The 12,330-nt window shown below is 34.7% G+C and overlaps 1 protein-coding gene across 5 annotated transcripts in view; it reads right to left on the bottom strand.

Annotated features, from left to right (window-relative positions):
- MYO6 (myosin VI) overlaps positions 1-12,330 on the bottom strand; it is a 101,364-nt gene that overhangs the window by 25,791 nt on the left and 63,243 nt on the right. For 4 of the 5 annotated variants that reach the window (XM_068183869.1, XM_068183870.1, XM_068183871.1 and 1 more), the window contains 7 exons: positions 10,229-10,386; positions 9,593-9,684; positions 9,050-9,122; positions 8,071-8,198; positions 6,936-7,031; positions 5,278-5,451; positions 1,550-1,588 (listed from right to left, as the gene is read on the bottom strand). In XM_068183869.1, the coding sequence (XP_068039970.1) occupies positions 1,550-1,588; positions 5,278-5,451; positions 6,936-7,031; positions 8,071-8,198; positions 9,050-9,122; positions 9,593-9,684; positions 10,229-10,386 (760 nt within the window). Of the gene's footprint in view, positions 1-1,549; positions 1,589-4,549; positions 4,647-5,277; positions 5,452-6,935; positions 7,032-8,070; positions 8,199-9,049; positions 9,123-9,592; positions 9,685-10,228; positions 10,387-12,330 lie in introns of all 5 variants that reach the window. The other variant, XR_010997075.1, reaches the window with a different exon arrangement.

Genomic DNA, 12,330 nt, shown 5'->3' with positions numbered 1-12,330 from the left:
ATAAAATAATAGTATTCTAAATGCTGACATTATCATAGAACCATGGAATGTAAAGGGGTTGGAATGGGCCTTAAAGATAATCAAGTCCAAGCCCCATTCTTTTTCTCTCACATAGCAGTTTTGCACTGCAACCTTGGTCTTGATGTAACTGATCTCAGTGCTCAAGCTATTAACTGGATCCTCAATTCTGTTGAATTTTCACTCAACTATTCTCCTTAACATGTATACAATCTATGATTTATGACTCCATATCCTACTACCCCTCAGTATCTTCCACAGTCACAACACTAAAATGCCCCAGAGTTCACAAAAGCAAACATGCTACCGGACTCCATGAGAATCATGCCAGATGAACCTGACCTTCCTTAACTTCTACTTTTTACAACTTCCTTTGGCTCACAGCTTCAGTCTCCCTCCCCTGATGTTCTTCCAGTCTGCTGCTCTGTTATGACCATATGTGCTAGTTTTCACCACTGCTCTCTCTGATCATTTCACATTCATCAAGGATAACATTTTGCCAAACACCATCCAATTATTCAGATTTTCCTGTAACAGGTGACTGCTAATGACAACTTTGCATATACTAAAACAAAACTAGGACTGAGAAAATGTAGTACTAATCCCAGTTTGTAGCATATGCTCTCTTTTTCCACCACTCAGTTGAAAATGAGACAACACCTGCCAAGGGAACTCTGTATTAACAATATCTCCTCAATCATGGATTAGCTAAACTCAAGAGTACAGCAAGCCTGGCCACACACTTTTTTCCCTGGACTGTATTTCAGTTCCAGAATGTTCTGGGTGAAATAGATCACCCCTCAGACTGGCGTCATGACTACAGTAAAATCTTATATGCTGGCTATAGTCCAAGTATATCATGGCTTTGTTTCCCCTGATTTTCCACCCTTTTTCTTTTTTTGACATAGTATAATCTAATATCTATAATTGGTTAGAACATGTGGTCAAGAGTAATGACACTGTGTTCCTGCAACTCCAAATTCTAAAATAAAATGGCATGTTGTACATGGAGAATTTCACAAACTATCTAATTACATCAGCCAAAATAACAAATATTCATTAGGGGACTCAGTTTCTTTGACCACATGTGCATTTACAGCCTATCAAAAAAGCAAAATGAAAAAAAATAATGACTTTATGGCATACAAAAACAGCAATTAATAATAAATTACTTCTTAGATAACTTACTTCTAAGAAACATTTCTAAATTTTCTGCAAACTAGTCATCAGTGATAACCAATGCACAGAAAGAAGTAAAAGTGACAAAAAAGGAGATTGAAGCATAGACAGATTTCACATTGCTTATTCTAATTTTTTAACTTTCATTCTACAACTTTTTTAAAGGTGGTGGGTTTTTCTTTTTCAAGTAAATCAATAACCATTACACGCACAGGAAGACGTTCCCAAAGTGCCATGTAGCTGCAAACTCTAAAGCAATTGCTAATCACATTTATTGTAAGCCCTAATATTGAGATAATCGATTTTGCTTTATGTCAAAAAACTGTGAACCTACATCTGTATATATACTTACAGTACTGTGAAGCTTCTCAAGAAGTAAATTTAACTGAGTCTGTAAAAGAAAACAGGTACTTCAACAGCCTTGCCACGGCATGTACAGAAATACACACACCGAATAGAGGTACAGCATTACTGCATGCATGTTCATTGTTAGTGAGACTGAACTGATCAACTAAACATTCACCAGTTCTAATGGACAAAATCATGCAAGTGTGCATGAATGGCCCTGAGGAAATGGCTTGTATTTAATTGTACAACAACACTGCATGGACTAGTCACTTATTACAACATAATTATCAAAAAAAAAAACCATGCGTGCCCATTTGGGAAAATAAAAAATAATGACTATGTAATAAAATTATTTAAAAAAATAGACCAATCAGCAATCATTTAAAAAAAACACACTGAAAATTTGTGAAATCCCAAATTTAATCTGTAACAGGCATTATTTCTATGTTAAATAATTAACACAAAATATATTCTCAGGCTTTTCTTCTGGGTTTTTTTGAAGTTATGTCAACATTTACCTGCAATAATCTATTTTTATTTCCAAACTTCCAACTTTTTAATTCTCTACTGATGACAAAAAACTACAATTTTAAAATTACATTTGCTGACGTTGCATTTAAATATACTGTGATGAGAAAAGACTGCAATACTACTATTATTTGGAGTCAAGTCTTCAGGATAACCAGAGACTTAAAGCTATCAGAAAAAACCAGTTTAGATTTGCTATTGAAAGTAATTGGTAGGGACTTAAAATATTCCAAAACCACATCAGAAAAACAGCAATATTTTTACTTAAGAGGTGTATCTGTTTTGCCACATAAATTACTGCTGGGCCAGCCTTTCTAGTTTATTAGCAAACTTTAAGTGTATAGATTGCAGCAATACAAAATTCAGTATGTCCTAACATATTCATTTTCAGCACTAGAAGCAAAATTCAAAGGATCTGACTTTTGACTAAATTTTTTTAACAAGATCTATCAATTACCTTGAATCCAAGAAACAAGATTTGTATGCGTAGTGTGCATCACCTACAGCTGCCAGTTGTCCCTCTGGTAGATAAAATTGGTTTGGGATTTTTTTAACTTAACGTGGATGTGGTTAGAAAGAATGCCACAAGAAGCATGACAAACACTAATAACCTCTTGCTCAGTTCTTTACATATACTCTTTATATCTCCACTTGATCATAATATGTTTTCTTAAGTCAGAAATACTTAAATTTGCATTAGACAGATTAATTTCCATCAACAAAATACATTTCTGCTTAAGGAAAAATACCCCTTCCTTATACTCTGTGATTTGCCAAGAAATAAGCTAGAGACATTTTCAGGTGAATTTCTCCAACAAAATGTGTACATGATTAAAAAACATATTGCTAAAACTACTGCTCTTGGAATTGTCACAATTTAATTCATTATTAGCATAAGGTAAAATCATCTGAAATAAACTTGAAGAGATCCAATGATAAATTAATCATTATTTTCTCAACTGATTAATGAGAATTAATTTTAATTAGTTATAAGGAAGGGATGTGTGAAGGATTTCATAAAAAGAAGTCCCTGCAACATCATCTAATAATTGATATAATTAGAAGAAGTTCCAGTTTCAGTAGTTCAGAAGACTGACTTACAAATAAATGCACAAAGGATTCTTATTCTTAAAGAAATGAAATATGTAGTAAGATAAAAGACCTTATTTTGATGTCATCTGAAGTGAAATTTTCAAGGCTATTAGTGTTCATCAGCATCACATGCTGTGTCTGGGAAGGTAACACTAAATGAATTACTGGAAGTAACACATACATTCAAAATGCCATGAAACTTGAAAACATTGAAAGAATTATAGATTGATGGGCCAGATCCAAGGAGGACATTAGTTGTGTTCTAGATGGAGAGGTGAATACCAAAGTTTCAAAAGGAAATCCAAAAAAGTTCCCCACAAAATTTCTGCTTCACTTTAAAAATGCCTCCCTTTCAATTCACCTCTCCTTGGGCAGTGGTATAATGCACAAGACCACATCACCTGAAGGTGGAGTGCTAAATCCAAGAGAAATTTAAAATCCAGATGGAAGGAAGAGGAAACTACCTCAAAAGATCCCCCAGTTGATTTCATTTTTTAAATACAGCTCTAAAAAATTGTGGATCCTAGCTTCATTTAAAGCAGACTCATGGCTGTAGGGTTTGCTCAGGACATGGCTTATTTGTATGCAACTTTTCAGAGTACCTGATGATCATGCATTTTATATTAAACAAATTGCTACACTTTAATAATTCAACAACCACTACAGAATAGGAAGGAATTAAAAAGAATCATCAGAGCAAAACTCAAGAGAGCTGTCTGCTCAATTCCCAGTTAAATGCCAAAACCACTACCTTACAAGTCAGGCTCTGTATCCTACTCTTCCTGGCCCCATGAAAATTTTATTTCTGGCTACCTAACCAAACAACTCCAGAAGGGTGTAATGAGAACACCCTTTGTGAGATTGACCAATATCTTGGTGCTCAGTACAGGAAATAAAATAGCCATAGAACACTGAATACAATATAGACCTGAAGCAGAATACTTATCACTATAAAAAGCAAGTGTGCTGCTATCCTTCCTGTTCTTCAGCCCCTGCATCTTTAGAGAATAGTTCCAAATGCTAGCCACAAAATATGATCATGCAAGAAGGAATTTATCTTGCAGTCCTGATCCAGTACTTAACCTTGATATGGGGGAGAAATGCAGAAACACTCTTCTGCTACTGGCAGTGTCTCACCCTATGTACAAGTTTTTTGGATTGTCTAAGATACTTGTGTTCCCCAGGGACTGTGTAAGGAGTCTAGCTAGGAACATGAGGTGGGTTTTGGTGGCCCTAGGTACGGTAGCATACCAAAACTGCTTCAGCACTTGACTTGAAGGCATACAAATCCTTCATTGGATCTGGCCCAGACGTGTTGAAAAGAGCTCTTGCTGAAATTGCTGCAGCTCTACCAACTGTAAATCCACGAGACTGAAAAATTTACCTGCAGCCCACGATGTGCCTGCTTTTCATCTCTTAATTCCCCTACTGTTCTCTTTCTAGCCATCCTGAGCTGGAATATTCCAGCTAAAATAAAACTGCTGAATGAGAAAAGGATGTAGAAAACGTTTGGAGAAGACAAGGTTTGAAGGTCAGCTTTATAACATCAGAAGAAAGGAGAAAATGAGGAGAAGCATCAGATTCAGGTATTGAGAAAAGAAACATTCAGCACAATGAATATCTTCCTGCGTAAGCCACGACTAAGTATATGCTTCAGAAAAGGAAAAACTATGGTTAGGTTACGTATTGAATTTTGATAGTTTGGCCAACTGTAGTGAATCAATACATCTTCTAGAATGCATAATTACAATATGATGGAAGAACATATTTTGTCACATCTAGAACATTTTAAAGTCCACAGAATCCAAATTTAAATCTCAAAATCTTTTGAATAAAGACATCTATGAGGCTTTGAAAGATTCTGACCTAAAAATCACTGCATAATCTCTGTAAGGACTATTATGGAAGATACGTTTGACAAAAATGCATAGCATGTAGCTTAAATATACCAGTTTCTTATAATTCAACAGAAGAAAAACATCTATTTAACCCAATTTTCTTCTGAATCTCAAGTTACTGCTAGTTCTCCCAACCTTGGGTTCTACTTAATTCCAGTAACATAAAACTGGCATATATTACAAGAAGACAGGACTCTTTACTATATGATTTTACCTTGAATTTGTTACCCACGCTGATGAAACTGAGTTTCCCAGCTTTTTGTTTGGGATCCTTGTTGTTGTTAGTGTTGGTCTCAAACAACTGTCGAACAAACTTGTCCTTGGATTCACATATAAGAGACTGAAGAGACATATGCAAAGCATCATTGTTTTTTTCCACAAATTGCATCTGAAAAGAAAACCCAAGAGATAAAAGCACATTTGTTTTACTATCCAAGTTAATTCCGTCTAATTAGAAAATGAAAGGAAACATAGCTACATACTTAATTCCAAAATCAGCAAGAATACATGGTGTAAATATTAATATATTATTCCAAACAACTTTTCAGCTGGATACACAAAACGCTAATGCCAGAAAGAAAAGACATTCTTCAAATTTGCAGGATATTGTTGGAATTATGAAACCCAAAGAAAGGTTTGGTGCCTTTAAAGAGATCAGTTGTTTTTTTGTCAATAACTATCCTCCTTCCATTTCCAGCACTCAGCACATCATCATCACCTAAGAGTTCTGAGAAGCTTAATTCTTCACTGCTTGTAATATCACTTAAGATCTACTGTGGAATGGGAATTATCGTGCATACTTAAATCTACAGTTTGAAAAATGAAATGAAAACAGGTTATTTTAGAAGTACTATGATTGTTTATGAACACTTGATATAATAAAACATATGGTCACTTCCTACAAACTTTGTATCTGCTTTATTTGAATTGGATCACTAACTTTGAGAAGAACAATACATTACATTGAAACTCAATGATCAATACATTGGTATCCAATTTCACATTTACAAAATCCTCAATAGCTTTTGGTGCGACTTAATAGAGACTTTGATATCAATGAACAGAAGATGCCAAGACTACTTTGAAGAAAACGCCAACTTCCAGATATCCCACAAACGGGTGATAAGAATCAAAGGACTAACACAGGCCTCCAAAGTTTCCTCAAGCCATGAAGACACAAGAGAGGAATATGTAAGCAGCCAAGTAAGTAACTCAAGTAGCGTCCTTCATACATGTTGAAATTATACAGAACTACAAAGCCTTATGGATCTTCATTTTATCTTAAACTTTCATTTTTGAAAATTGATGGTCTAGATACTGGCTTCAGGTCTTGCAATGTTTTTGTACAATAAGTAATAGTCAAAACAGCACAAGAATCTGGAATGTATTTTGAAGGTAGCAATTTCAGGTTTTTTGTATTTTTACACAAATGAGTCCATTGACAGTAGAAATGGAAAACACAAAGTATGATGGGGACTGTGTACAAGGATAATCATGCTACCAAAAAGATACTTTTCACTAACAATACTTTTTATCACATAGTTTATTCTTCTCCCCAGGATGTAAACGCCTTTTGATGCAAAATTTGCAGTAGGTTGGGAATTAATATATATATATAATACTGACACCATTACCTATAGATTTGAAATCAACTTTTACACAAAACACATGTCATTAAAATAGGCTGTAACCTAAAAAGTTAAAAGAAACTGTCAATTCTGTCAAATATACAAAAAATTTGTTTCAAAGTTAAGACATATCAATGTTTGAACTTCTGATCACAAGGAATTTTGTCATTTAAGCAATATGCACTGAAAAAGTAGAAATGTTCTACAAAACACAATAAACATAGTGTTTCATAGATAAAATTACCGTCTCGTAGCATACTGCTCCTGCAAAGTGTCGGATAATGAAGCCTTCATCGTCTCTGATATTTCTGTGAACGGCCAATTTAGACTTTCTAGGAATCTGGAATTAAGAAGTTGAATTACAAAGAAGTATTGCAATAGAAACCAAGAAAAAGTTTATTCTTAGATCACCACCATGATCTGCCAGGAGCACTAAGTGTTAAAAATCACATTTCCTGTAAGTACAATTGTGCTGATCACTACCATTCCTGTCCAAACCATGATGTTTTAAAAACCTAATTTCAAACTCTTCCACACCCTTAAATACAATGCATTCAAAATACAAGCCATCAGGATTGCTAATTCCAGACAGTTGATTTTGGTTGTGCCTTTAATAAAACTTTCTTTATCATAAATTTGACAGCTGATAAATAACCTTGTTAGGATTAGACCGAAGCTCAAGATACGGCTTTAGATGGTGTATCTTAACAGGCAAGCACCCAGCTGATCATACCATCAGAATGTTTCATTGCACAGCAATTGAGGCAAGCAGGATTAAGTGGAAAATTAAACAAGGTAAAAGGATGACAATTTTAGTAAATGGATTATAAATAACGGCTTACTTTGCGTGCATTTTTCAGCTTTTTTTTAAATTTCAATACAATTCATGGATATAAATTGCAACAATTTGCCTTAATCTTCCAGACAGTGCTGTATATTAAAAAATAAGCAACAAAAAAATTTTCCTAGTATGAGTCCTGTATTTATCTCTGAAGTGCTAGCTAGATACTAGACATGAGTCAAATGTTCGTCAAAGCAAGAAATTTTTTAGAAGAAAAACAAAATAACTCATCTGATATGGAACAATCTAAATTAAAATGTGTATTTACTTCCTTTTCATGTTTTACATGTTAAAAAACTTCAAATGTAAGTGAAGAATATGGCTTTAGTTTCAGCAGGATATTAGAATTCCTTGAAGCCTTTAGCGAACCTTTCGTCAAATGTAATAACCAAACTTGTCCTTAACAAAGAGGTACAGACTGTGCAGACTGGGTGGTATGAGATTTCTTACGAAAGATTTTCATTAAATTCAAGTGTTGCTATCAACTGTTCCAAGAACTGTTTCATTAAAACAAGACAGACAACAAAAATAAACCTACTGAGAGCCTGAAATGGTCCTTGTGTTTTTGATGCACAACTGAAGTAAAATGCTGATCACTTGGCTGGGGAAGACGATTTTCTTCATCCAAAATATCCAGTACACCTACTAATTTTGCTTCAATCAAATCTATTAATAAAAAAATAATATATTTATGGAAATTGAATATAGCAACTTGTATCGGCACTGAACATTACGCACCTAGATGCAGCTGATCTGACGCTCATAAAGTATCTTTGGAAAGCCATTAAACAAAATACAAGAAGTCATGGCAAATCAATTCTATATATCTTAATAGGTATGTATAGGATATCCATCAAATCTAGAAGTCCTAACTCATGTGGCATATGGGAGAAAACGATCAGGAACTGATTGTTTGATTTTAACTCTTGGTCTCAAGCTGAAATTAGTCATCCAAAAAGTGCCTAAGTCTTCTTACAGTATGATCCTAGGCCTAGCTTCAATTGCTGGGGGAGATTTTTTAGCTTTTCACCCACATTTCACCACATGTCAAAGCTAAAAGGTTAAAATTTCAATTTGACAATATGATCCAGTGAGAAGTAGAAATTTGTTTTAGGAAAGGCAGACCAGAATTGAGAATACAGTGGTGGTTTCACAACATTTAACAACTGCATTGCCTTGCTGTCTCACATACATATTCCAAAGCCCCTGAATGCTGGCACAGAAATTCATGCTCTAGAAACTATTAGACACAAACTCACAGTTCTGCAACTTTTTTCCATTCTCTATGAAACTGCTTTTTAAAGAGGAATTTTTACTACAAACTTTTTCCTGTGGAAAGGATGAAATTGCTGATGCTTGTACTGTAGAAATGCCTATGAACTCTAAAGACTGTGAATTGAATGAGGCTATGCATAAAACCATATAATTACTAGTGCTATGCATATTTCAACTCTTCTGCTTGAAAGTTTTTTCCTCATGACAGTAAGAAAAAGCTCGACAATTCAAGAAGTACATACCTATACAGTCCTGATTATCGACATAACGAACTTCATTAACCCCCAGGCCTTCTTTCTGGTAAAGTTCTTGTTCCTAAAGTTACAAAAAAAAAAATAATTGAAAAGAGAAAACACCACTCTTAATTGGTTTTTTTACTGAAGGAAAAAATCAAGAAAAAAAATTATTTCTTCTAATAAACATGAAGCAATTTTAAAAAATACAGCATGAATCAACATACATTTGAGAATTTCCTTACACTGCTTAATATATTCCAACTTTAACACCTTAATGACAAGCCTATTCAATTCAATCTTTTCATTAGGTATTAGTGATTATCCAATGTCTGGATACCTCATTGCTGGTTTTCAAAAATCCACATTATTTTCTGACACAACCAGATGTCACATAATATGGAAACAGTATGTCAGTATGTTTTATTCAAACATAACGTGTAATCTTATTAAAAGCAGTGCTACTTATAGTATCTTTTCAGCCAAAAAAAAAATCCTCAAATATAACAGTAAAAAAACAAATCCTCAAATATAACATTAAATATATCATACCTCTTTCAGAATTCTTTCATTAAAAAATTGCTGCAGTTTTTCATTACAGTAGTTTATACAGAATTGTTCAAAACTGTTGTGTTCAAAGTACTCTGAAAGACAGAAGTTAAACTTTTATGATAAAACTGTTCCAAGAGTTTAAATTAAATAGTAAATAAGAGAATCTTCGCAGTGCTAATATTTAAAGATGTGTTCAGATCCATAGCCATTTCTTTCAGCAAAATGAAATCTTTTACAGATTTCCAAGCTGTACACAAGGCATCTAAAAATACTGCAGCAGATAATATTTCTAAGATAAATGACAGACAGTTGGCAGGAAACCAAAGCAAGATGCTACCAGACAGTGACATTGTACCAATACACCCTCGTGCATCTATGATACAACAGGCTGGAAGTAGATTTCAAAACTCTAAAGACCTGAAAACCAAAGGCTGCTCCCCTGGACAATCTTGGCAGGACTAGAGCACATCACAAAACATGTCCCTGTTTTGGATTTTCAGTGAGTCAAAGACAGCAAAAACTTTACAGGAACCATCAACACCAAAAAGAAAACCCTCCCACTCTTCATTACAAAATTTGTTATTGAATCATTGGTGGGAAAAAGTGACAACTAGAAATTATTTTAAGTATACCTACCAAAACCAGCTATATCTAGAACTCCAATGAAGAAAGAAGAAGTTTCAAATGGGAAACACTGGTTTACCCTTTTCACTACATGATCAAACAGATGACTATACACGGTTTTAGCCAAGGCATCACGAGCATTGTTTGCTTGTTCCACTTTCAAGGGTACCCTAAAAAAAATAAGATACAGAACTTATTTTTCAGAATCCCTTACTGTGAAACACTGAGATTAGACTCTCAACTTAAAAACAGCCTTTCCCATACCATAAATTAGGACCTAAAAAAAAACCCTAATCTCAAGGCAGGAAACAATCTTGACAAGTTAGACTATCTTACCTGTAAAAAAGAATAATGTTTTGCTATCATCAGTAGAAATGAGATTCAGATGCTTTCATAACTGTTTATTAGATAATTAGAAACTCTATTGACAATTTCCAAAGATATTTAAAATATATGCATCACCATCTACAAAAAAATATTTCAACTATTTATTTATGATTTGTTCTGCTAGAATAAAGCCTATAGTTTAGTTTTTGCTCTGGCATCTTTTCTGCTTCTCACCCCATCACACCAGTAAGGAGGCCAAGGGTGAACAAGAAGCTGAGAGGGGACACAGCTGGGACAGCTGACCCCAACTGACCAAAGGGACATTCCCTATCACATGGCATCATAATATGGCTCAGCAATAAAAGCTGGAGGAAGAAGAGGGAAAGGGGAATGATTCTATGAGTTTTAAATTTTGTTTTCCTAAGTAACCACTACACTTGATGAAGCCTGCTATCCTGGGGAGCTGAACACTGACCTTCCAAGAGGAAGTGGAAAATGAATTCCTGGTTTTGCTTTGTTTGCATGTGTAGCTTTTGCTTTACCTGTTAAACTGTCTTTATCTCAACCCATTTGTTTTCTCATTTTTACCCTTCCCCATCCCACTGGCAGGGAGTAAGCAAGTGGCTACGAGGGGCTGAGTTGCCAGCTGGAGTTAAACCACAACAGCTTACCCAAATTGCATAATTTCCTTCACTTCCCAGAGTTCATAAGCACTAAACTAACTAATAATTACTCTTTTATTTCTTCAAGGATAATACTTCTGATTCAGAATCATGAGAGTGATGGAGATCACTTTCTACTGTGATTGGTAAGGCACGGAACCAGAGTCTCCATTCCCAAAGGACACTTGCAGCTACATTACATTTGCTAGTGATTAGCTTTAACACACAATCTTGTCTTCCACTAAGTATCTATCTTATCTTAAGGTAATGAGTACTGACAGAAATCTCAGCTTATAAATAGAAGGAAGGTACCTTTGCATTCTGTTCTGATACGTTTAAGAGATCAGAATACTAATTCCTGTCAGCTACAGACCTATTATATAATATAATACATTAAAATCATTTATGTTTTTAACTTACTTTTTTAAACAACATGACAAATAGTTGTACTGCTAGACCATGTATTTACAAGATGGTCCTAGTGTTCAAAATAGCAAATTCTGCCACTGTTAAGTACAATTCTAAAGACTGCACAAACCCTTGTTGTTAAATTTCATAGAATGCAGCAAACACGTATGTAAAGAAAATGTAACCCTGCAATGCATTTTGCACAACTGAAAGTTCAGAACTGCTAAACAATGCTGAAAATGCCCTGAGACAGTAGATACACAAGAGCCCCATCACAGAACTGATGTTCAGAACAAGTAGCTTTCTTCTCATGAACTTGCTTTCCCTCAGCTCTTCCTTTCTTTGGTCTGCACAAAGACAAATTAATCTCTTTCTTTCTCTTGTTTCTTGCCTGAACAGGAAAAGACAAATTCTCCTTCCTCCATTTCACCTTCTTTCCCTCTCCTGAATTTATCAGCTACTTGAATAGAATAGAGAAAAAATTTTCCAAATTCTAAGCACATTGGTAATGCTGCAAGAAAAACCCTTGTTGATCTTCACGCCATTTTCTTCAGCAAGGTTTCCATCAATCTAGAGTTCGAGACCTAGGGGAAAGCATGGATGGGGGAAGATTTAGACTGTGGACAACTCCATCCAGTTCCCAAATATATTCCAGAACAAATTAACTTTAATTAAAAACATGTATAATTTGCCCATAATTGACAACAACTGAGGGAG

The sequence above is a fragment of the Anomalospiza imberbis genome, chromosome 3, assembly GCF_031753505.1.
Source record: "Anomalospiza imberbis isolate Cuckoo-Finch-1a 21T00152 chromosome 3, ASM3175350v1, whole genome shotgun sequence".
Taxonomy (NCBI): domain Eukaryota; kingdom Metazoa; phylum Chordata; class Aves; order Passeriformes; family Viduidae; genus Anomalospiza; species Anomalospiza imberbis.
The sequence above is the reverse complement of the archived record's forward strand: the minus strand, read 5'-3'. Positions and strand labels throughout refer to the sequence as shown.